Source organism: Phoenix dactylifera, chromosome 12, assembly GCF_009389715.1.
Source record: "Phoenix dactylifera cultivar Barhee BC4 chromosome 12, palm_55x_up_171113_PBpolish2nd_filt_p, whole genome shotgun sequence".
Classification (NCBI taxonomy): domain Eukaryota; kingdom Viridiplantae; phylum Streptophyta; class Magnoliopsida; order Arecales; family Arecaceae; genus Phoenix; species Phoenix dactylifera.
The window spans coordinates 11,595,729-11,622,797 of NC_052403.1; the positions used below are offsets into that span (position 1 = coordinate 11,595,729).

General features: G+C 36.9%; 1 protein-coding gene across 1 annotated transcript; it reads left to right on the forward strand.

Moving 5' to 3' along the window:
• The first annotated feature begins 596 nt into the window (after positions 1-596).
• Positions 597-26,564, forward strand: LOC103698805. The gene is made up of 6 exons (XM_039132692.1): positions 597-769; positions 2,972-3,089; positions 15,429-15,509; positions 16,616-16,664; positions 16,809-16,914; positions 26,512-26,564. Exons 2-6 carry the CDS (start codon positions 2,989-2,991, stop codon positions 26,562-26,564), a joined length of 390 nt encoding a protein of 129 aa, XP_038988620.1. The 5' UTR covers positions 597-769; positions 2,972-2,988.
• Positions 26,565-27,069: the final 505 nt, after the last annotated feature.

Below are 27,069 nucleotides of genomic sequence, written 5' to 3' on the forward strand. Positions count from 1 at the left end.
TGGGTGCTCCAGTTTAGTCCCACATCGGCTAATCAGCGGAGAGGTCTGTGGCTTATAATGAGGAGGTGCAAACCTTTTCTCCAGAGGGCCCTTTTGTGGGATAAAACCGTGCGGGCACGGGGATACTCATCGGGCGAGCCCCCGAAACGGGGATACTCATCGGGCGAGCCCTCGGAACGGGGATACTCATCGGGCGAGCCTCCGGGACTTAGAGCGGACAATACCTCTGGAAGGAACGCGGATGCTTTTCCTACTCGGCCGGTGTGCGGGCTGGTGCCGGGGTGCAAACCCTGCATCACTATCCAACCAAAGTCTCCTATATCCCCGGCCACGAGCAAATAGCCTGAAGTTCCGCTTGAGGGACTGCAGTACGGGAAACCCAGCCCTACTTTCTCTTCGGACCATGAAGGACGGGGATTTTTTTTTTCCTAAGAAAGTACGGGGATATTGGACCGCGCAACGACGAATAGTTTTGCTTTCTTTCCTACCGGAATGCAAATTTATGTACAAAATACGGTATGGCTCGAAGAGAATACAAGTTTATAACGTAGTTACAGAAATGGACCGCGCGGTCGGGCGGGAAACCCAGCGAACCGGACCCTAGAAATCCCAAATCTCCCCCGATCGCTCTGCCATCCCCTCTTCGAGTCCTCTTCCTCCGTGGTTCTCCGCCCCTCCTCCTCAGCCACCGACGACGCTGGAGACGGTGGAAGAGGGCTCCTGCCGGCATAGCCTCCGTGTCCTCCTTCTCCTCTCGGATACCAGCCAGGTACTCTCTCTCTTCTCTCTCTGCCCGCCCTATTCCAAGCCTCCGGCGATCCGGTCCGAGAATGATTAATTTTTCCCAGAACGACAAATCCTATTAGAAGTTACTTATAACTCTTCCAATTTCCTGATTAACTGTCACTAGTACTCTTGCTGAAAAGAATCACGAATGCGGAAATTTTTTTTTTTTTTTTCCTGTGTAACTCTCTTTTTTCTTAGCCTTTATTTTTTTTAAAAGCGAAAAACTCTGGTATTTGAGAGGAGCATAGAAAAAATGAGTAGCAACGAGTACACAAGAGTCCAGCCATTTTTTTTGCATTTAATTTTTTTAAATGTGAAAAACTCTGTGAAGGATGACTAGTCATTAGAATTTATCTTCTAAGCAATCTAGAAGAAGATGATGGCATAGAAAAGCATTCTTCAGCTAAATTCAAATAATAACACTGGTGTCATCTTTTCTTTTCTTTTTTTTTTTTAAATATTTGATCTGAAGACCATAACTAAGCTCATGCTAAGAATTGCTGGGAAATAATTTACGCTTCAAATTGGTAGATTTACTTACAGCGCATTTCTAGTTCAAATATTAATATTTGATTTTATAATAGTTTTATACTTTCAAACTTTTATTTTGTCCAAAAAGGCATGAACTTGTTTCCTCCTGCTCTCTTTAAAATTTCACTTGTTTATATTTAAACTGAGATTGGCATATAGCAATATTATCTTATTACTGCTCGTGTTCATGGTAGCTGAGTTCTGTTTTCTTCTTTTATTAGGATTTCTCTCAAGGATTTTTTCCCAAGAATAAGGATTTCTTTCCAGTAGTAGCAAACCCTAGTTTTAGTTTTTTTTTTTTTTTTATTTCAATTCGTGAATCCTGTTTAGCTGCTGAACGATTCTATCAGTTTCAGACCTATACCTTTTAAATTGAATCATAAAGAGCTTCTGTCGAATACCAGCATTTTATGAGCTTATGTCAGGACATTGGGTACTGTGTTATAAGCTCTTGATTTTATTGATTAATTCTTCGCAAACAGGTCATCTTCCTTCTTTGATTTACACAAGAAAGAACGAATTAGATCATGAGTCAGAACTCTGCAAATACATGTAGAACAACCTGAAGAGCATGCGATCATAATAGTTATTATTTACCAGAGTTTAAACTCTTTCCATTGTTTTTGGGTGTATATAATTCTAAATGCAAATACCATTGAGTGATAGGTGTTATTGGTAACTTGACATTTGGTGTGATTTGTTCATTTAGTCATACGTATGGCATTTGCCAATTAATTGGTTAGGTGGAATGCAAAGCTTTGAAAATAATCTTGATAACTAAAAACAACAAAGAAAATAAACTTGGGGTCTGTTTGGCATCATTTTCTTTTCATGTTTTGTTTCTCTGCAAATTAGTGACATACCTCATGGAGGTTGACGTCAAAGATAGCATTTGCACGAAACTTTTGCTATTGGTTGCTTTCATTTTCACTCTTTTTGAAAGCAATAAATCTTTGCTACCAAATGCTCTAAAAATTTTAAAACAATTTCAAAAAACAAAAGTGTTTCGTTATACATGTTGTTCAATCTAGCTCTTTTTTCTTCTTGGATCTTTAAAAACAAAGATAGAAAACAAAAGAAATACCAAATGGCTGTAATATTTCTATATTTCGGAAACAAGTATCAAAGAGGGGAAATGGCAATTAGTAACACCATGACCACCACTGCCGGCAACAACAACAATGAACCATGAGTATTTCATAAATAAGTTATGACTTATGGATAACTTATGAAAAGTTTACAAAATTCATACTTTGTCAAAGATTTTTAAACTTATCCTATTTTTCAGGAATAGTTCAAAGAAACATTTGACCAATTTTAAACCTGTCAGTGATTTAAGACTTTTTTAATTTTAGAATATTTTTACTACATTTGCTGGAGGGTTCTGTTTTATTTGAAATATGCAAGGTATAAAGCCTACTCCTTGAAGGTAGTGGCCATGGCATTGGCAATTTAAGAAGACAAATAGCTGTGAAAAATGTTTCAATCCAAGATTATGTTCAATATCAAGTTGTGCACTTGAAATATAATTTGTATGATGTTAAGAAAAGGAAAAACATTGACATGCTTGTTTTGAACTTGTGAGCATGTGGTACTTTACTGGGAAATATTCTTTATGTTTAGCTATAATTCTTATCTTTCTTTGTTTCTGCAGCTATAACTAATTCTTGAATGGAGAACCCAATCATGGAGAGTCCACAGTCAGCAACATTTTCTTCTACTGATGTTGATAATCACTCAGAGAATATGATCCCGCATCATGCAAATGATGAGTAAGTGCTGGATTTTGCTGAAACTATGCTTTATTGCTGAAACCATGGTACTTTACGGGCCAGTTCAGCATTCCTTGCTTTAAAGTAGCAATGTTGTAAGTGTAATATTCATTGCATCTATAATTTTGAACGTATTGTAAATCACATATTCCATTTCTGTTATCACTTGCATGCAAGTAATTGGATCCAATCAAAGTCTGCTAATAGTTTTCATTCAGCCAAACACTTGTTCGATTTTATAAGGAAAAAGTTTATATCCTAAGCCAAAATTGCAAATTCTGAAAACAGGAGAAGGTTGAATTGCACCATTCTTAAGAAAAAAATACATATAGATTAAGAAACGCAGGATCTGTAGTTCAAACAGGTTAAAAAACAATCTTACATTGAATCTGTAATAGATCAATAATATAATAGAAAAAGAAGTGTTTAGCCAACAGGACTTGGGTACAATGCTTGACACTCCTCCAAAGGGCTTGGTCTTGGGAGAGCTCTAGCACTAAAACCCTTTGTGGTGGCACATTACACCGTATTGTTCAAAAAGGAAAAAAAGAAATGTTTAAAAACTTCTAGCTTCATGGTAGTTCATTATAACTAGAGTAATTGTTTAGGTCGGTTATAGTTTTGAAAGATGAAATAGATATGCAAATAATAGTATTGCTCAAGCCATGCAAGTTGCTGGAATAAGAGAGTCGGTGCGATTTGGTTAGGCAAACTTGAAACCAAGGTTTTAAATCCCATGGGACGGGTGTGTTCTGGTTTCTCCATAGAATGGGATGCCCCACTATCCCACCCCATCCTAGTAGCAGTCTCGGTCATGCATCCTGGTAGGATATCCTGTATCTCTCGCCCCATCTTCCTTTCTTTCTTTCTTACTACTTTTGCTTTCTTTCCTTCCTTTTTTTCCTTTTTTTCCTTTTTTTCTACCTTCCTTTCTTTTTCTTTCTTTTTCTTCTCCCTTTCTTTCCTTCTTTCCTCCTCCTCCTCTTCTTCTTCTTTCCTTTCACTTTTTTCTTTTCTTCAGCTTTCTTTCCTGGCTTTCTTTCCTTTCTTCTTTTCTCCACCCATGGATGGGTTTCTGAGTCCCGATTCTGTCCCGGTCCTATTTTTTCATAGGAATGGGATGGGATGGCTGGGATGCCCCCCGTCCTGCTAGGACTTAAAATCTTACTTGAAAGTAGTTGAAACTAAAACATACTTCACCTAGTTTGACCATAAATCCCAACCTAGGGTAGGCTCTTACCACCTTTATGTGAATTGATAAATACTTTCTCACTTTTCTTGTTGTATTGCTCTTTTTTTTGTTGTTATATAAAGAGTGCAAGATCTGAACCAAGGAGGTGTTTGGGTACTTATTGTAAAAAGAAAGGTGAACATACAGAGGGGAGTAGGGGATCAACAAATTCTATTGATGTTAGTCACATGATTGATGAATAGTTGTACATGAAATAGTTTGTTGAAGCTTTTTGAGGAGCCACTTAGAACCCATTGATCCTCGTAGTGTGCTACTATCGCTACTAGTAACTGTTATTGTAATCAACTCCATTAATTTAAATATATCCTTTATGTTTTGGGAATCCTTGGTTTGTTGTAAACTGCTGAAGTAGAAAAAAAGTTGGTTCACCAAAGTGACTTATATAAAAGACGCTTCTGATGAAAGATGTTTGATTTGTTTGGAAGTCATGACTGCTGAAGTCATTTTGTAAACATCTTTGGTTCACATCAATTTGAGTGTGGCAAAAAATGAGTTGCTGCCTATTCTAGTGTTCAATTGGTTTGGAACTAGTTGAATCCAGTCACCTCATAGGCGATGGGTGATGTTGGCTCCTTGTAGACTTTGGGATGAGAATTTCACCCTTATTTTCCTCCTCTCATTCTTTCAACAATGACTATTCCTCTATCTTATTTCACTCCCATCACTGCAAAAGTTCTTAATATTATATATATATATATATATATATATATATATATTAATTTGTATTCGACATGTTGGATATACGTTGTAAAGGGAAGAAACAAACTATCTGAATAAAGATGGACTTTGCACTTGATTTTCACTATTTATTTTAGAAAAAGAACACAAGGAGGACATTCTGCCTTATGTCTATGGACCTGGTGATCCAAAGATGGGGCCTCCAAGAAGGACGGGGTTCCTCCAAGATCTACAATTGCACATGACTCTCGTCCTCACCCAAACCATGTGCAATAATAGTGAAAAAATGGATACTAATCCTTGTGGACCTACTTATGTTATAGGTTCCATCCGGTTGCCATCTCCTCCATTACACCATCAATAACATAATATCTTGAACTTCTGTTATTTCAAACCTTAAACAAACATGACTAAAAATACATTGATGGCAATATATAACTCATTTCATGATATTGGACATTACAACCTCATTGGCACAAACCTAAAATAAAATAAGGCATGTCAGGAAGCATAGAGCTATGGACATACATGTGCTACATGGCTTAGTCTAAAAAGGCTCATGATATGATCTAGCTAGAGATGCACCGACAGGTGAACCTTCGAGCCACATCATCAAAATCCATTGGCCATAATTGTTTATTTGGCCTTGAGCACCAAGAAATGCTTGCCCCATCCCTCAAATCTACCCTAGAACCGCATACTTGTACTTTTCAATTGCATTTGGCTTGGAGACGTTGGTTCCTTGAATCTTGTAATTTGGCTTTGAAGAGAGAGACATGGTAAGGGGAGATTGTAGGGATTTTTGAGATTTTTGGTTTGCGGCTGCACGAGCAAAACCGTAAAAGGGGACGGGTGAGATTGCTAACCTAGACTTAGGGTTGGAGGAGGTCTTCACAAATCACCTAGAGGAGCATGAATGGTGGACGATTTCTTGGAGAGGGAGAAGACAGGGATAGGGGAGGGCTTTTGAAGCTATAGGCCTAGATCCTTGGATGAGATCATCACAGATCATAATCCGGTTGAAGCTCGTGATGACCTCCACCTCGGGGTTCATTTTGAAGACCGGGTTTTCATTACTAATTGGGCTGCTCCTTGACATTGTCTTCTTCGACCTCGAGAGACCATCTTCCCTTTACAAGAGTGAGAGAGCGAGCGAGACACTAGAGAGAGAAAGTGAGAAATGAGACACTCGATATAGAGGGGGAGAGAGAAGGGACACTGGAGAGAGAGGGAGCAAGCGCATGGAAGTGAAGAGAATAGTGGCGAGGATCTCGTTTTGGCCTTAATGCACTAGTTTAAGGGGGCCCAATCCCATTAGAGCACATGGATCGCAACATGAAACCATCGAATTGAGAAATAAATGGATGGCTTGAGTCCGTGCTTAACTATTGAATTGTTTTATATACTATAGGCACCGGTTTAATTTTATTACTACATCAAATCAGATTTCATAGTTTGTTTGAGTGGTTAAGGGAAAAATCTAAAGGCCCAAGTGCATGTGTTTAAATCCCATGACCAACATCAATTTTTTCTTCTTAAAAATATATATTACATGTATTTTTAAAATATATTACATATATTTTTGTTATTATGTATTATTTTTGTACGGATGCTTCCTAGGTGCTTCCATTTACTAACTTTTTTAACCTTGCTGCTTCTATGTACCCGCACAACCTGCACTTGCTTCAAGCTACTAAGATCTAGCCTAGTAAGTGCAATAGTTGCTCGAGGGGCCATTCGAGTTGCTAATATAAACAGGCTAGGGAACTAAGTAGTGTCAATTATAAGATGCAACATGAAAACCCCCACAACAGGTACGGGTACATAGGGTAACATAAAAAAATGATGGGACACCTCTAAACATTGTATGGGCTATAATAGACCACAAACTTGGACAACAATGTAACATGAACCAAAAGTGAGCCTTTATGGCGACAACATTTTGAGGGAAGGGATAGATAGATGGATGTTCACCCAACTTGATTGAAATGAATCAGAGTATGTTCACCCAATAATGTAACCAGCCATAAAATCAAGGCTGACGCTTGATCAGAACAGAACCAAGGAGATCGTGTTGCGTAACGAGGCTACAAAAAAACAATTCAACTAGAAGTTGTTGGTAGCTTGTGAACCTGGCAGTTCAGCTAGGTGAGAGGTAGATCTTCCCATGGCTTCGGACTTGAAGTGAATCCGATGAATGTTCTTTTCTTTCGAGAAGACTGCTTTTCATGGAGGGAGATAAGCGGACACTTGCTTGCCAGTATGTTCAGTCTGTGGTTTGGTAATGACTAGGTCTACACCCTATGTCGTGCATCATTCTGCTTGTCGGATTTGGCCGGTAAGAATTTTGCGTGGTCGTTCGTGTCTCTTGGCTAAACTTGAACCCATTCTGAATGATCCATCCCCGTAAAACATACATCCATATTTCAAGTATGAAATAAGAAATGTTTCTGCCAATCACATTTGGAATATAGAAACAATTTAAATTAATCCCAGCAATCTAGATTACTTTTTTAGAGCAGACCAACAATCTAGATTAGTCCCAAATATACAACCAATTGGTAGCATGATGCACAAGCCTGCAAAATGCAGGAAAAAGGAAGAAACAGCAAAATATATAATACAATATAGGAATTAATAGAAAACATGAATTCATCAAGCCACTTCACATGGTTGGATGAAGCTTGTTGGTGATGGTTGTGGTCAAATGTTTGTGGACTTGTGGAAGAGTACTTGATCAAATTTACTCAAGGCACCACAAATTTTGTAGTTTATGTCTGAAATCTCTTGTTAACAAGGGCCTTATAGTGCTTGTAGTATAAGTAGTAGTCTTATTAGCATAATTTTATCAGAATCCCTCTCCTTAAAAGAATTGTATCAGAATACAGATCTTGAAAAAGGTTCTAATGCAGCCCATAAGTGCTTACGAAGTTCATAATAAACCATGACCAATGAAGGTTAAGCCCTAATGCTACAGGAGGATTGAATGCATCCTGATTCAGATATAAGTTGTAAGTCCTTAGCAATCAAATCTTCCATGTAACATGCCCTGAGATGCATTCAAAGAAGAGAATTATATATATAAAAGAAAACTGACTATAGAAGCAGCATTGAAGAACATAAATATCACTTCGTTATTTTTCATACTAAGCTTCATGATAAGTGTTGCGTAGAATCCAAAAGTTTCGATACTGGCAGATAAGCAATAAGCAATTCTCCTACCTTATATGTAGCATCTCCAGTAGATTAACAAAAATCATTGACCAGTCTACCTGTTTGACAGGATGTGGAATAAGAGGTAGGAAACTAAATCTAATTCATGAAAGATCCTAAGTCCAACTCTTTTTCTTTTTAATAGTATTTTTAACAAACAAGAGCATCATAGATCAAAACAATCCACATTAGATATCAAAGACCATGCAACTAAAAACTATGGTGAAATATGTCACGCCCTGAACCCATCACCCAGGCTAGGCTATGTCATGTGATCGACCCAAGTGATGGGTTCGATCCAGGTGATGGGCTTAGGGCGCGACAAAATTAAAATAATCTAAATATATTCCTAAGAAAAATACCACTAGCCCAATGTGATAGATGTTAGAAGTATACCCTAGAAGCCAATTTGGCAGACACATTATAATTGTTCTGGAACATAAAATTTGTGCTTGATCTTTTTATTGATTAATAAAATTAGGCATTTTGTTCATTCATATTATTATGTGTCCATGAATCGTCTTAGGAATTAATAAGATGATAACACATATTCTTAAGAGTTGAGAATTTAAGACGTGCCATTAGGTAGTTAATTCCTGAAATGCTCCTGATTGATGGATCATCATGAAGGACGGTGATCGATCCGATGAGATTAGTGCACAGATCGTTCTCCTTGATGGACGAGTCTTAAGTCCACAGTGTAGGGACACTGGAGTGATTGTGCAAGTGCTTGTTAGAGAATAAGGGTACTGAGCATGACCAAAGCAAGAATTCACTTGGATGTCTATCAACTCGTCAGTGACTTACTTAATGCTGCAGTTGTATGACTAGTACTTAGATTTGCGATGCCTCAACTAATCACAATAAGGTTGCTGTAGTTTGACGAGCACATAAACATGGGCCCTAAGGATCCTTGTGGTGCAGATTGGCTACATTAGGTTTACTGTCGGATTAAGGTTGCATCTAGATGGGATCTATCGATCTTGATAGAATAGGAGTGATCCTATGTGATTTATGAGACTAAGTTTGAAAGATCTTAGCCAAGGCAGTTTTGAAAAAAGAGTTTTCCAATTTCGAACTTGAGTCAAATAAATTTAACATATGACAGACGATGGAGTTTGAGGAGTTATCCATAACCTCCATCTTGTTGGAATCCACGATAGAGGTACTGTATCGTACGCTAATTGCATCTAGAGGTTCATCCATTCCGTTCTACTGGGTTGCCACTATATGTTGCTAGGTGTCACTAGTGGATTGTGGGACTCAAAAGGTATTCACTTGATGATCAGTGAACTTTGAAGAGAAGAGTTGAAAGTGTTTCAACCTATTGAAAGAAGTTTCAATGATATTATGATCTCTATCTCACTACCAGATAGAATAGAACCTATGGGGTCACATACATTAGAGGTTTTGATCGTTCAGACGGTTGGATTGTGATTTAGAATCACAATAGATCTTGATTGTCAATTTGATTGATAAGTGGTTTAACCCACTAAAAGTTAGTGAGTTAAAGAAGAAAAATTTGCAATTAGATTGCAATTTTGATTGATTCAATTGGGCTTAATCAATTAGAACTTCTTATTAGATAAGGAACTTAATTCATGAAGTCCAATTTGGATCCTAATTGGATTAGGATTCACATCATGAATCAATTTGGAGGACACATTGGGTCCTAATTGGATTAGGATTAAATCAAACAAGATGGATCACATGTTTTCTAATTAGATTAGGAAATCATAGCATGGAAGGAAGGGTTCCTTCATGCATGTGAAAGGAGAAATAAGGGAGGGGCGTGTGCCCTTCCTCTTTTATCCGCACCAAAGAAAGGAGGGGCGTCCGCCCCTCCTTTCCTTGTTTGACTCACAAGCCACAAGAGAGGGGCATCCGCCCCTCCTTTTTCTCCTCTTTCCCCTGGATTGCCACACGGCGCAAGGAGAGCCCTTGATTTTCTCCAATTCCTTTTAAGTAAGGGGTGTGGAAGAATTAAGTAAGAGGCGTGGAAGAATTAAGTAAGGGGTGTACAAGAATTAAGTAAGGTGTGTGGTAGAATTTGGAGGGATGAATCAAAGAGTGATTTTTCATTGAAATTATTCCTTGTTTAGATAGGCATGAGATGCCTATAAAAGGAGGGATGGTGTGAGGGCTTAGAAGCATTGGATGTGCCTTGATTCAGCCGCCCACCCCCTTCCTCCTATCCTTCCTGGCATGAGCAAGAAAAAGGGAAGAGAAGCAGCGCCATCTTCTTCCTCTTCGTCCTTCTTCTTTTTCCTTCCTTTCAAAGCAATCAAGGAGTTGATTGAAAGAGAGAGAAAATCATCTATCAAAAGAGGATCTCTGTAAGGGAGCTAGCACTCCGGTGAGATCAAGGTTCTTGGAGCGATCTACCTCGTATAGATACCTATAGAGGTCGGACGCTTGTGCGGCTTCAAGCGAATCAAATCATCGATCATCAGATAGAGGTGAAGATCTACCCGCTCAAAGGTAAAGATATGATCTTTATAATTCTGAATGGTAGATCTGAAAATTAATCAAGTTAATAATTTTAATCTTTTCTTAGATTTCATAATTTTTTGATTTAGAGAACTCAGAATTTTTTAAAATCTACGTTCCTTAGAACTTTCATGAGATGAACGACCCCGCACGTGTCTTTTTACTGTGGTCGTCGCAACGCGTGCGGCGGTAACCCGACAATAGAGACTAAAACCGGATTCCCAACCAATCGCCAAAGCAAAATAACCAAATCAATTAAAAAATTTGATGTCGCAAAGTAGAGTCCTCATCCAAGCCATTTATCTGTGAAGAAAACACAAAAAAGACTGTCACCATGTTGTAAAAAATCATGATAATGTTAACCACACAAGACAATCTACTATTCATGGGATTAAGCAAAGAAAACATTAAAAAAAATACCAGTACTTTTTCATGGAATTTAGACATGAAGGGTTGAATAATGTAGGTGCATTGAATATGATGGGAGGAAAAGCTAGTGTCTTGAAAAGATGGCTCAACAGGACAGCTCACAAAAGTTGATAAAGAAACAATTGAAGTGACAAAACTCACTTTTTAATTTAATTTTTTCCCTTTGATGGCTAAGAAGTTGATTTTGTGGGTGAGGAGGCAGGGAGGCTTGTACTTGGACATAGCTGAGAATAAAAATCTAAGCATTTTGAGGAAAAAATCAGAAAAAACACAAAATTTTATAAGTGAAACCTGGGGCAATATAAAAACTCTAGCTAGAAATTGAGAGAAGGTGAGCATTGGTGCGGCATCGAGGTTGCTTCATTGTGATTTGGAGGTCACGGGTTCGAAATAAGGAAATAAACTCTCCACATGTGGGGGTAAGGCTGCGTATATCTGACCCTCACCAAACCTGCAATGCTGGGAGCCTCGTGCACTGGGTTGCCCTTTCTGGCTAGAAATTAAGACCACAAACAAGCAAGTTAGAAATCCCTAAGCTATAATTCAAAGAGAAGAAAGAAAACTAACAGATGAAGCAATTTCTTACCAAAAACCCTAAAATGACATTGTTGAGATCAAAAGCTGGAACAAAGGAAGCAACTTTAGGGGAAAATCTAGTCAAGAGCATATTGTACTTTAGGGTGCAATGAGGACCAAATGGTAGTAAAGAAGCAAGAGTAGCAATTGATCCTCAAGACTATGCTGAAGGACAAAGCTATGCAGGAATTGATGCATTATTTGAGCATGGAGGATTAGGGTGGCAAGGCTTAGGGAAGGGGGAGAGGTTTCTTTTGGGGGTGAGCTTGTCAAGAGGCCGAGGGAGGAGGGAATGAGCTTGTTGGGAGGGCGGAGGTATTAGGGAAGTGTGAAGGGGTTTGAAAAATCAAACTGAACAATACAAGTCCCTGGTCACTTTTTTGTAGTGACTGTGGTGCCTCTCAAGCTGTAATCGCTTCACCATATTTATGGAGAACCCATTTCTAGTGGGAACCCACTTCCAACCACTCACAAGTCACCGAATGGCCTGAAGTACCAACTTCTTGGAGTAACCAGGGACCATTCTGGTTGACAACTTGTAAGTAAATTTGGAAGCAATGCTAGTAAGAGCAAAAAAGCTATTGCTGACATATATTCAATAAAATTTCTAGAAAAAATGAGTGTGCTAGATAATTTCTTGATGATTACATCTATTGCTGTTGAAAATTGTTTGAAATGAATCATGCATGATTAATTGATAACATTTTCCTGATTAATCTAATTGAGATAATTACACCCTTATGCTTTTTTATTGTCCCATCAATTTGCCATACATGAGAGCGTATAGCTAGGCGTTTTTCCATATTTATTTGCTAAAGCAATAGCCCATGACTTGTCACCTTGTTCATGGTTGGGGTGGCTGTAAATTCATTCTCAGGGTAGTTTGAGAATATTAGATGTAGGTTGGGATAGTGCTGTGCTGAGTCCGGGATAAGACTAAGATGAGACTTCTGAGCTCAATGTTTGGATTGAGCCTCAACCTTTTTTTCACAAAGCCTCAACCAGCCTACCCTAACAAGTGATTGGGTTTTTCTTGTTTGGATTGAGCCTAATCCAAGCTACACCTCTACCGGCCTATATGGCCCAATGTGCACTTAATGTATGGCTCATGCAAATAGGGAAAATAAAAGAAAATAAAAACAATGTCTTTTCTCGTTGACCATTTGTCATTTACAATGCAATGGTATAGCTTCAGTGCATAAAAAGTGGTTTTTCCTTGCATAAAGAGGGCTATGGGAGAATATGGACAATTTCTCCAAAAGAAACGATAGGAGAGAGGAATAAGTGATGGATGGAGGAATGCTTAACCAAACTTTTATTGTTTGAGATTAGCCCCGGTGAGGGGGGGAGTGCTTGCCCATTAGCTTTTTGGGAAAATAATGCAGACCAACTTTCAAATGTCTCATTGAGGAGCCAAACTGAAACACTTATTTCTCACCTGCATGAAAAAGTCTTTATTTTTATCAAAATGATTTTTGCAAACAGTGGTTGGAATAGACTCTTCAGACATTCTTGACTTCATTTCTGTCATGGAGACTTTCATCTGGATTGTTGATTATCAATGAATAATGACTACAACTGGGTTTAATGATATGGGATGTGGAAAAGAGCATACATGTTCTTTTTGCTTGGAGCCACTTATTTGGTGAATAGACTCTTCAGACATTCTTGACTTCATTTCAGTCATGGAGACTCTTCAGACATTCTTGACTTCATTTTAGTCACGGAGATTTTCATCCGGATTGTCGCTCATCATGAATAGTGCCTACGACCAGGTTAAATGATTTGGGATGTGGAAAGGAGCATACATGTTCTTTTTGTTTGGAGCCACTTATTTGGTGACTACTGTCTATAAGTCTTATGGATGGGGGACTTAATGCTGTAGAGTGCATTCTCATTTACTGGTTTAAAACGATAAATGTGTGAACCTAGGGTTGTAAACATAGGTTGATTACCTAGCTGGAAAGAAGAGGAGTGAGGACAGTTTATTAGTGGTGGTTCATGGTTTGACACAAATGATGCTTCTTTTGGCATTGTTAGGTGATATATTGCTTCATTGTTTCTTTCTGAGGCTTCCTGTATTCGTTCTTCATTCTTCTTTGAGGTTTTTGGTATGTGTTTCAGGGGCAATTTCTCTTATGAAGAATATCAAGTACAACGTAGCAGGTTACCCTTTCAGTAAAACCTTGAGATACATCAAAACTCAAAAATGTCAAAGTCACTTGGCAATGGGCCAGTCTAATCTAGCATTGATCCACTAGCCCTTCTGCTGTTCACCAGCCAGTCTGCTGTCATATTAGCCTCTTGATTTATATATGGGGTGTGACAGTATCCTGGTTAGCACCTAACATCCTTCTGCAGTCTTCAAGGATAGTCCTCACCATTCAAGGAATGCACTTGCCCCTTCAAAGAAGAGCAAAAGCAGCGAGGAAAGAGCAAAAACAGTGAGGGAATCACTTTCGAATTTTGATGGTGTTACCTTTCTACTGATTGTTCTGGACCACCTTGATAGCCTCCCGTAGTATCAAAGGGGCATTATTGATGTTAAGATTTTAACCCTTATGAATTCGTTGATCTTCCAATTGTGTTAAAGTAGTTAGATCTTCTCCTCTTATAGGAGGACAAAGTGATTAATGAAGAGAATGAACTAAAAGATCTTGTGAATCAAGAAAATTAATTTGAACACAGCAAATTGTGGTATCTACTTTTTATTTTTTTATATATTAGACATTTCTTAATAATAGCATATTCAACATTTGATCAACACAATCTTTCTAATGATGAGCTTTGGATCCTATTTATGGTAGGATTTTGAGCTTAAAAAATTTAATTAGTATTGGCCATTGCTAAAGATATTGCAAGAAACGACAGATCATCTCGAAAAATTGAGTGTTTGGCAATGTCCTTGAAGAGTCAGCACCTTGACAGCATCAGAATACACTTCATTGCAAATTATTACATTTATAATTTTTGAATATTCCAAGTACTCGATTATATTAGCTTTATTTGCATTCTACTGACATGTCATGCCTTTTTTGTATTCTCCATCAATGTAAATTTCATGACTAGTAGACTAGGTTCTAGAAGTTGGCATCATCTTATATCCTAAGCATTTGTATTATTAGATAGTTTTATTTTATTAAAGTCTAGCTGCAATAGGTATTTAGATTTGGAGTGCTCGGACACTTTGTGACACCTAGACATGCACCACCCATGCCAAGTGTTCAGGTAGCACGAAGGGACTTGGCTAAGGTACAAATTGTTGAATTCCTTTTTTTATTTGATAATTGAAATGGATGGTAAACCTAGTTAAATGTGGACAGAGGTGTTTGTGCTATTTCCTTTATCCTTTTTTTCTTCCTTTGTTTGTTCATTTCTTTTTGGAGGAAATAGGGATTGTGTTTGCTTGAGTTGTGAGGTAATCCACTTGTTATGTGCATTTTTCTAGGAGGCTATTCTGTTTATCCATATTGTGGGGTTTCTAATGCTCTAGGGAATAATCTTGCTAATACAGGTAGTATGGACAAATATTTGTTTGTGAACCACCATGCATGTATTTTGGCCTCTACAACCCTTTTTTATCTTTATTTTATTTATTCTTGGGAAAATGGTCACTTGGATATGATCCCTTTTAGTTGCTTTTTCTTGCTTTTCTTTTCTTCTATTCATTGTTTTAAAATACACAATATATTAATTTACAGGGAGGCCGAGCCAAAATGTGATGTCAGTGTTGAAGAAATCAGAAGTATAATGCAGGTCATTGCTGCAACTGGAAAATTCTGGTATGCAAGTTTTTGCATGTCCAATGAAAGTTTTACATTTCTGCATGTGTAAGAAAGGCTTTGTCTAAATTTTCTATTATGTACATTGTTTAACAACTTTATCATCCTCCAATGCGACTGTCTGTTTTTGGTCAATTCTAAAAATATGTGAGAGGATGTGCACATACAATTAGGTACCATTTTATTATTTTCTAATGGTGTACCAGCTTGTTTCATTATTTCAATTTTCGTATAACCTTGGTTAACCTATTTTGTATGTCATTGAATCTTATAATGCTGTTGGACATATAAGCTTAATAACCACTCAAAAATCATGCTGAAATCATCAAATTACTACGTATTTGATATTGTTGTTGCAAAATGTTGTATACTCATCTCCCTGTTATTTCATTCTAGGGTTTGTGCGTACGTGCTTCAGACTCTAAGGGACTGTTAGGATTAATCCAGTGTGATCAGTGAGAAGATAGTGTGGAGAAGGAAATAACAGGGTAGAGAGGGAGGGGGAAAGTATGTGCCAGGGTGCCTGAACCACAGCCTCTCTGCGCTCTTCCTCCCCTTCTCACACTCTCTCCCTTCCTCTGGCCTATTGTGCCGGATCTTGCAAGATCCAGCAGGATTTTTCCCAAACAGGCCCTAACTGAAAATATACGATTTCCATTGCTAGACTGGTTTGCAGCTACCTACACTGGCTTTGATGGTTAGGTTATATCTATCTTTTATGCCATCTAAATTCTTCCCTTCACCATGTGTTGTGCTCCATTATCTCCTTTTGCAATTTTTCTCTTAGTAGGCAAATAATATGTACCGTTCTGAAAATCTCTTTTTTTTTCTTTCCAACTTTGATATCCATATAGTTGTTTGTTGGGATTGCCATGTATTGCTTTGTCCATTTGCTAGTGCATTACGATCTGCTAAAACATAAGTACTTTTTAAGTCATGGGAAAATAATTTTAGTAGTCTCTACCAGATAATTTATATAATGCAGCACATATAAGTAGTTATTACATTCAATTAAGTCTTTGTTTTGTGCTCATTTAATGTAAAAGATGAAGTCAAGCATAGACTCATATTTTGGCATTGCTTATGCTTTTCAAATTACAATCCAGGCATGATTGGGACATGCTGAAAAGCTTGCTATCATTTCAGCTAAAGCAGGTATGGGGAGGTATGCTTAGATGTTTCACTTCTGTTGATACGATATGCTAAGATAATTTTAGATTTTAATTTGCTACTTAGTTATTCCTTCTAAATAGAGGATCTATATCCATTTAGATGTTTCTAATCCTTGCCCGTATGAAGGTTTTGGTAGAATACCCTGAAGCCCAAATGGTCAGTGGTGTTGAGTCACAACAGAGTTCTTTATCAGGCGAAACATATCCAGAGTTAGTAAAATGGCTGGATGAAGGTAATTTGGAGAAAATGCATCCTTAATCCATTGATCTGTCAAGTATGACTTTTTTTTTTGGTTTCTAAATGGGTAAAACAGTTGCTAGTGGAAGGAATAAGCAACAGATGACATATTGAGTCTTCTGTATCATTGCAGTGTGAGAAAATTGGACTGCCATTCTTGTCATTCTGTTCTTTAAGTCCATTGGGCATAGCGGTTGGGCATTCTACTAAGCAAGCACCTTGCAATGTTAGACATTTTGTAATATCTGCATATATCAAATGATTATTTGATGTTAGTTTCTACGGTTGAGTTTTTGCATGTTTGTTTTTTTAGCTATATTTTCAATATTTCAAGCTTTGATCAAATGTTCCATATAAAATTGAAGGCTAGAAGCTTTCCAACTTTTTTACTTGTTAGATAAGCTTTTGAACTTTAAATTTATCCAGTATATCAATCAACCAGCTCATTAGTCATCCTTTTTTGGTCTTCTATATTGACTGGTCAGGCCTGGATACTAGTGTTTATAAATAAAAGCAAACTACAAACATTTCGTTCAATTATTTAGCTTAGTTATAGATGAGTTATATAACCACACTCCTATTCAAAACTTGGCCTTATAGAGCCTGGTTAGAATCAATATTCGCCGTCTCGGTATCGGACCCCGTATCGATGTCATACTAGCACAGTATTGGTATGGTAGGGTATGGAATTTTTTTTGCGTATCGAGTACCAGTACCGAACTGGTACGATACGGTACGTTCTGTACCGCCCGGTACGGGGCCAGTATGGCGTACTATGGTTATAATTCTCATCCAAAACAAAGTGTTCTATGCAATATTCGCTCTCTCGGTACCGGATCTCATACTAGTACCATACTAGCATGATATCGGTACAGTATGGTACGAAATTTTTTTGGCGTACCGAGTGTCGGTACGCCACCGGTACCGTACTCGTAGGTATGGTACACCCCGTACCATCTGGTTCGGGCCAGTACGGTGAACCATGGTTCCATGTACAATTTTTGCTCTTTCAGCTTTCCAAACCGAAACAGAATTCTGAAATGGTTACCTTCCAGATACCTGTTTTGCCTATTTGATGAGACCAATCTAGATTCTTTTGAAGCATAGGGTTCTGGGCATTCGTCTGAAGACCACAAGGTTGGCTCCAGTTTATAGTTGGTATAGATACTCTGGCTGTTGATCATGCACTTTGAAGCTACTTAGTTCTGTTTTATCTTTTCCTTAATTCAATGAATTCTTTCATGCGCTTTTAAGTATTGATATAGTTCTTCATGAAACATTTGTCTACTAATTTAGAGTAAGGTTAATAGTCATGATGTAGAAAACTTGTGCAACCATACTCAGTAGTATTGTATTTTTCATTAAAATAGTTATAATGCATATGCATCTCAGTGTGCTAGACAAAAACTATTGGGAAATGTTATGTAAAAAATTCATAGATAAAGCAATATAAAAGTTACTCAATTATAACTACAAACATAATATATTGGAGATCACATGATTGATAATAGTCCAAGAAATTATTAGTTAACTCCAAGCTGCTAAAGCTACTTTTGTTCCTTAGCCTTTTGTATAGAAACTCTTTCCTTTTGTTTTTCTTTGGACTTTCGATATACTTACAGTTACAACAAATTATGTTCATAATTGAAAAAGCATCTTTTAGGTATATAGTATATACCAAATAATTTCTTTTATTAACTTGACAAAAGAAAGATTGAATTGATAAAGGGAGGAAAATATGCTCTTTGCTAGTTTTTCTCGTCTTCTCTTGTAAGCCTCAATCAGGCTATGTACTGACCAAGACAAGCATGACCCAAATTCGACATGGTTTTTCTTTTAGGCTATAATTTTTATGCATACATAATTCATAGGCTATTGGCTAGCATGGCTAGATTGAGTTCGTTTGATGAAAAAACATTTTAGATCCATTTGGGAATGGTCATATCAAGGATTATCTGGATCCATCCCAATGTATTGAACTCTTGGTTGAGAAGCCTAAGTTGCAGTTAAATATGTATGGAGAGTACTAAAAGGTGTTGGCACATACTTCTACCACCTATGTTATCAAGAAAATATTGTTCAATCTAAGTTGAACTTCAAGTTACAAATCATATTGTGCTACCTAACCTACAAAGCCAAGGTCTGTCGTACCGTATTTTATCAACTATACCATATCATACCAGTAAGGTACCAATATTGTTACTAGGTTTTGGTTTGGTATATGAGCTGAACCACTCTTTCCAGTCCAATCCAAATGAAACCATCCAGTATTGCCTAGTTTCTAGCGGTACTGTGATTAGGAGTGAGAAAAATGCGTTGAGAGCCTGCCTTGGTACGGGATGCTATGACCTATCGTACCATGCCAAACCTGTAGCATGCCAGTATGGTTCCTGATACTAGTTTTGCAGACCTTATACAAATCTAAATTATGGCTGTTATACCTAACCTAGAGATCTAAACTTGTATAATGCCAAATGTTAAGTCTTAAACAAAAGATAAGATGGAAGTTCTATGTATATCAAGTTACTTTATCATCCTATATAGCATTGATTGCATTCATGCATTGCAAATCAGTACATTTGATCAATGCTAATCAAATAGTTCAAAATAATATATGACAAAAATTCATGTGGAATTTCATCATGCCAATAAGTACAGGTCAGTTGACTTCCATGCAAAATAGAAATAGAAGCATTTGATCAACCAATAAGTAAGCATCAAGGAATATAGAAGCCATGTAAACATGCATTTTCCTGATAATTTTCTCAAACACTAGCAAACAGCCATACTACCCAATCTATATTCATATCCCAACACATCTAAGATGATATTATCCATGTTAATTCATCAGCCCATCAATACTTGTGGCTCTAATGTGTAATGAAGAGTAAGTGTTGCTATCATGAGGGGAAGAAAGAGAAATGGTTGAAGGGGCATAGGTGGCTTGAAAACGTGAGTGGTTTCATCATATACAGCCATGCTCTCCTTCCATTTTGTATAGTGGTTTGGTCTTGAAATGCGATACGATCACTTTGGAAGAAGCTTTACTGCTTACTCCCTCTACCATGCCTAATTCAGTGTGCAACACCTGACTAAGAAATACTATGGAATAATAAACAGTTTTAAGGTGAGTGCCTTTTAGAAGGGGAAAGAAGACCATAGAAAAGTGGTGAGGGAGGAAAAGAGGGGAAAAGGGGATGAAAGATGGGGGAGCTTGCAACCACAGCAAGTTCATCAATGTACTTGTCTTTGAATTTCTTTTGAGGAACATTCAATTTGACAAGTATGCTTGAATAAGGCATATCAAAATCGTTTGCTGGAAAATTTAAATGTCTTACTCTTTTAGATTCATGATAGTAGTCTAAATTGCAAGGATGTAGTTTCTTGTTTGTTTGATGTTTGCCTACCTTTTAAAGTTTTGTTTTTTATATGCATGGATTTGCTTAATAATTTGGAATGATTAAAAGACCCACTTTAACATGATATCAACCCTCCAAATAATATCTTGAAAATATGATCATCCTTGTGGATCTGTGTGTCTGATTTACTATGATTATAACTGTTTTTGGTTTTTTTTGTTTCTTTAACTTTAATTTGCCATTATTCTTCATTCATAAGCTTTTTCTTTAATAGTCGTGCTTAATGAATTGCCTACTAAATGGAACCATGCAACTTTTGATGATTGTTTATTATTGTTGTCTTAAATCTGTTATTATTCCTCATGATTAAGTTCTTCGCTCCTTCTTGTGGTCATTTGGCATATGAAGCTATGCATTTGAGTCCTTTTCATCTTCTTCTTGCAATTGTGAGATTTCTGAATTCAAAATCAGTTGGTGAAATTACCAGCGAGGAACTTGCTTAGCAAGTTGTACAAAGGCAATAAAAGTACTGGAACCTTGAAGGGAAAGATAAAAAAAAACTACAGGAAAAGTTTTGCTCAAAACAGACAGGATAACAAGTGAAATGAAATGTAGGTCAAACAGCACTAAAACCTAATAAAGTTAGAATCAGCACATTGAGCCCTGTGATTCACTCATGGCACCAATTCTTATCAGTCTCCAATCTGGAACTATATATGTACAATAGAATTTTGGCATGGGCCGACTTGTGAGGAGTGAGGATTGTTGTGATCAATTATCTTTATTTTGTTATGAATAGAGTTTTTCTAGTTTTAATATAACTTGATAAGTATACTCCTAATATTGAAGTTGTGCATTCTCTTGTTTCTCTTCCCTAAAAGAATAAATATTTTGCCAGTACAGTGTCTTTCTATTTAAAGATGGCAATTATCTAAACCCATGGGAAGACTGGATCATTTTCTACTCTCTCCCTTTTGTTAATTTGGGCTTCAATAGAATGTGGAAAAGTGAAAAACAAGGGAGAGCATACTTGTTTTCTTCTTTCCTTTTCTGATCTGGAAAGCAAGGATGAAGGATACCATTCACTTGGTGTTTGAAAATGTGGCTGGTATGCAAATGGTCAAGGGACCACAAAGAACGTATGGGGTATGCTGCTGCATATGTGGCTGCACATATGTTTCAGACTTTCAGTAATAATAATGATAGTAATCTTTTGTAGCAAAATTTGCAATAATAAGAACTAACAAGTAGTGCTTCCTAGTGAATACATAATAGTGATATTTATGACAAAATTAAATATTAGCTTTTCAGTATCCACATCCAGCCTGCCCAAAACCCACATTCCACTCACCCATTAGCTTAAATCTTCATATACACGGACCCATATGAGAGTGGGCGACAATTGGCCCCACAAGGCTAAGCCTAAGCTGGTTGCTTATATGTCCTCATGATGCTGAATAGGCTGCCTTTTCAATCGATATGTGGTATGACTGCATATAGTAACGGCACAGGCAACATGATTGAACCTGCATATGTAATCGCATTTTAAAACACCGATATACCTTCTCTTGCAAGTATTTAAGTGGGATTCTCATAAGATAAATATGAGATGGAGATGCTTGCACAACTCAGAGTTTATATTGGAATGTTGGATGCTGCCTAGTGCTATCCGTGGCTAGACTCAGAACCCTTTGTGGGTTATATTCTCCTTCTAAATTTACAATCAGTTTGTTGAAAATTTCTAGGCTCCCAGTCAAATTACATCTGGATAATTCCTTAATGATTTGATTCTCTTATTTAATGGAGAATCTAAAAATTAGTTAATCATATATTTATTGTATTTCTGAAACTTTTTTTAGGTAATTTTTGAAGTATGTTTTAGAGTCCTGTTTGAACTAGAATTGATGTGAAGGTTTCCTACTTTTTGGGATAGGTTGAGATTGGATAAGTCAGTATGTTGTTAAATTTGAGTTTTGGCCATTTTATTTTCCATTCTTATGAAAGATGTTGGGCATCCATATTAGAGATTGATTACTGGTTTTTCAAGAGTCATTGCATGCTTGTGGACGAAGTCATGAAGAGTTATAGAAGGCCCTATTTTGGCTAGATCAAAATCTCTATAAGCAATTTGTTTCAAAGAAAAATGAATATTTTTTAAGCCAGGTTTGGTCCTTATTATCTCTCTGTCCCCCCGCCCTCTCTTCTGATTTTTGTTCTATTACTTCGATCTCTACTAATATTTTTCATGTTTTGCTCTTATAACCTTACTTGACCTCTTGTTTCCTATATAAATATCAAATCTGTTATCCAAATTTCTGTTATAGGACTACTAGGGAATCACCACCAATGGACAAATTTTTCAGAACTTGTTTTTCAGACTAGTACCTTATGTTTTGCATTGATTGGAATTTTATAATCACCACAAAGCACCTTTTTGCCTTGTTTTACTGTAAGAGGACTCGCACGGTGATTTCTTGACCTAAATCCTTGTCTAATCCTTTTCATGGCCACTTATGCCTTTGTAGGCCATCCTAATTGGTACTACATCAATTTGGGTATCAGATCTAGGTTCTTGCCTTTGTTATTCTTTCTTTTTTCCTTGATCTGATTTATATTCCGTTTGGTTTCAAGATAGGTGCTTTTCATCATGTTAAATATGAGAAGATATGGGCAGTACAAAAACTGTTAAGTGCATATAGAACAAACTACCCTAGTTGTATTAATGAGTTCATATAGAAAAAACTATTAAGGGCAACTAATTGCACAACAATGATTGAAAGGTGCATAGGAAACATTATGTATGAAATCAAAGAAAGAGTGAGCCTGTTTGTTCACGGATCAATGCATCAACCAACAACTTTCCAGAAGAACAATTGTATTTTAGTGGGTTCATCCTTTTCTTAAACGCTTGCCCATTGTAAAATGAAACTTTTTAGAAGAACCACTACATTGAATCGAAAGAAAAGTGAACTTCTTTCTTACATGAATGTGAAAGGAGGCGATCCAAACTTCTAACGATGAGGATGCATTTTTCTCCTGAACTCTTCTCCATAAGCCTTGAGTTTCATTTTACCATGCACAGGAAATGTGAATGAGGTCTCTTAGTTTTTCCCTTAGCTAAACAATTATATGCTCTTGCTTTTGGCACTCATAGTTGTTGTACCACCTAAAGACATGCTTCCTGCAATTCATAGGACCCAAAGGATTCAATAGTCGGGAACTTCAACAACTCAATACTTCCTTTGATTTCCATTATAATCAGCATTAGGTTTTGCATCATTTTCCATATTTCAATTTTTGAATAATTTTAGCAGTTTTCTTTTATTTCTAAGTTGGATAGTTTATTTCTAGTATGATTATTGCTGGGTTTAATGCCCAAATAGGTTTTATCCTTTGTATGCTTCTTATGCATTGTATGGAGGTTTGGTTGATTTGCATATTAATAAAATTTATTAAAAACATTCTTGTAAGTGTGAGATCTTCAACCTATTTGCTTCTTCAATTTGTATATTTAACCCTTGAAGTCTAGGTTCAACGATTGATTTGTCTTGCATGCTTCATGTTGCACCAAAAAGCCGCCCCAAGTGGCTTATGGGACATAAAGAGGCAAACCAGCATGCTTACCACTTTTTCTTAAAAATAAATTTCTCGATCGGAACAAGCTTGTTACCGGTTGAACTAGCCTTGGTACTTGCCTGTACTAGCCACGACAGCTAGTTTGTCCCACTCCATATGCTTATGGTGTCTCAATACTCGTACCCTTTCTCGGTTGTGTATTAGATTGATTTCATGTCAGAATGGTACCATACCGACCGTACCGTACCTACCCACTTTTTTTAAATCCTTGGTGAAGACTCATTTTCTCATGAAAAATGTTGGAACTAAAGATTTATTCATGAAAAATCATATGAAGTGACAATCACTAACATCAAGGATTACAATTGAAGATGCACCGTGTACTTATAGAATCGGAGAAGATTGAAAGCCATGAACATGTTAGTTTTTGAGTAGTTTCTATTTCTTGAAGGCATGGATTAACTGTCAATCAAGGGCTGTAATTGTATCAAAGCACTTTGACGTTGTGTTTCCTTGTTGATTTGTAATTCATGATTCATGCCGTCAATCAAGTGATCAAATGCTTCATAGTCCTAAATAAAAGGACACTAGAAAAATTAATTGATTTTGTGAGAATGAGAAGATCTGAAGTTGGTCCGTCATCAAACCTTGAAGATCCATGGTTGGGCATGAGGATGCCATGTTATAAAGAAGATATGTGGGACAAGATCTCCATATGGAAGTGAATAATAGCAAATAAAAAAAATAGTTTATTCCACTATGTATTATATTTCGAGACATTTATTTATTTTTTCTTAAAGTTAGGTTTTATATTCTTGTTTTAAGTAGGATTGATATTGAAAGAGTCCGACATCAGATGTTGTCGGCTTTGGATGTAATAAAATTGTCCACAAGTTGAAACTTTAGCTGTTTTAGGTCATTTTTCTACAAGATTATGTGAATTTTGGAAGCGGGCAATCCTTGGCGCAATGGTAGGGTTTCTCCCATTGTAATCTAGGTGTCATGGGTTTGAAACACGGAAACAAACCTCTCTGCAATGCGGGGGTAAGGCTGCCCCATACCTCAGAGTGGCGGGAGCCTTGTGTGCTAGGATGCCCCTTTTTTTTTATTGTGTGAATTTTGAATTTCACTTTTTGAGGAGAAGATCCTAGATGACTATGATGGAGATTGAATTACTTGTTTTCAAGATCCATGGTTATTTGTAGATGTCATGAAGAGGTCTATAGGAAGCTTTGTTATAATTGGATCAAAAAAATCATTTTGACATTTTTTGTTTTGAAAGAAGAAAGGATTTCCTTAGGCTACGTATGACCCTTCTTCTCTCTCTCTCTTTCCCCACTCTTCTTGATCTCTCTTTCGTTATCTTCAATCTTTTGTTTTGCCCTAAAAGAAAAGAGACCCTACTTCGCTCTTGTTTTCCTATATAAATATGATCCGAGTTTCAGTTTATACGACTACTATGGGACCACCTCCAAGTACAAGTTCTCTTTAGAAACTGGGTTCTTTGTTGATCTCATCTAAAGGCCTAAACATTTTTTTGTGCTTTCTTGAATCTCACAACCGCCAAAAGTCACCTTTATTGTCCTGTTTTCTGTAACAAGATGGTAATGTGATTTCTTGCCTGAACCCTTGTCTAATCTCTTTTTTAGGTCCAACCTATGCATTTGTAGGCCATTCTCTAGTTGGTTCGACATCATCAGTAATTGGAAAGGGAGAAGTCAAAGGGACTTCGCATTTTAAACTCTCAAAGTCATTACCGTTGGAATAAGTGATGGTAAATGGTTTCATTTGCTTGATACATACATTAAGGGTATACTTTTGAAACCTATTCAACTCTATTCTTTTGAAGCTTCTTAGGTCAGACTGACTAGTGGAAGCTATTTTAGGCTTGAGATTGATTTTAGATTTTATTAACAAGTTGTGTACTTTGTGATAGAGGTTAAAAGCTTGTATACAGTTATTGGCATAGCATCTGTTCTGCTTCATCTTGTGAACATGCTTTCATGCTTCTCCCATCCTCCTGGCTTACATTTCCAATTTAATGTTTTGTTATGCTTCTGAAATTTGGTATAAACATTAAAAATGTGATCCACTCTTTTTTGTGCTCTACATTATATTCAGAGATGTAGAATATAATCAATGACGCAGCAACTGTAGTAAAGCCGTATTGGCTGATTAGAACAAGGGGCCCCTTTCTCTTTGTAATTCTCTTAGCCTAGGTCTTAAATGTAACCTTAGCACATCACTGCTAAATTCATTAGATCATTAGACCTAGGATCTCTCATATCGAATACTTATCCTTCTTGGAGATATAAGTGTAGGAAGGGCTATCATACCCTCGAATATATGTCCTTAGTAATATAATAAGACTTTATATCATCTAAGATGATATGCTAAAACTGCAGATAAACAATTTTCTGGATACCATCAGATACTTGAAGTTGCTACATACTTTACAATTCTTCTCTTCCTCATCAAACCCCTTATTTAAACTTGTGTTTGAATATTATAATGAATCACTATGTTGGCTGACTGCCAATTGTTGATATATCTTGATGCATCATAAGTATTTTTTCTGATATTCCAGTCATCTACATTCACCTTGTAATATTAGCTACCCTACAGGGGAGTTCACTGCTCTTAACATTTGCTTGCAGCTCTATTAAGTTTTGTGGAAGGTCCTCCGTTTACACTGCAAAGAGCTCTGTGAGGTTATTTGAACTTCTGACCATCATGATTCTTTCTGCTTTTCAAGCAACATTTCTTATTTTAATGCTCTTTTAAGCTGATTTTAACTTTCTCCTCAATAACTCACATACCTAAGTAAGCGATCCTCCCAAAGTGCTCAGCAACAATTTTTTCAAGCATTTTGTTATTTGTGGTCCTACGTAATTGAATGTTTTTTTTTGAACAGATTCTTCTGAACCAAAAGGCACATATACAAATCTCTCGAAGCTTGCATTGGCCTTGGAAAGGTTAGTTAGCAGAAGCTCTTTTGGCAGGTTGATATATGCACAATAGTTCTGGAAAAAGTCTTTTATTTTGTACGTTATAGACTCTACAGGTACATCTAGCTGCTTGTAATTTCTAAACATTTTGTTAATTTGTATAATAACTTTGACATACATTATCCTTCTTTGCATATCAATTTTAATTTACAATCTGAACTTTTTCAGTAACTCTTCGAATTTGTGCCAGCTGAAATAGATTAAGCA

Coding starts and splice junctions, on each gene's coding strand:
- LOC103698805 (XM_039132692.1), top strand. CDS start 2,989: ATGGAGAACCCAATCATGGAGAGTCCACAGTCAGCAACATTTTCTTCT. Junction 15,510..16,615: donor GCTGCAACTGGAAAATTCTG/GTATGCAAGTTT, acceptor ATTACAATCCAG/GCATGATTGGGACATGCTGA. Junction 16,665..16,808: donor TATCATTTCAGCTAAAGCAG/GTATGGGGAGGT, acceptor GCCCGTATGAAG/GTTTTGGTAGAATACCCTGA.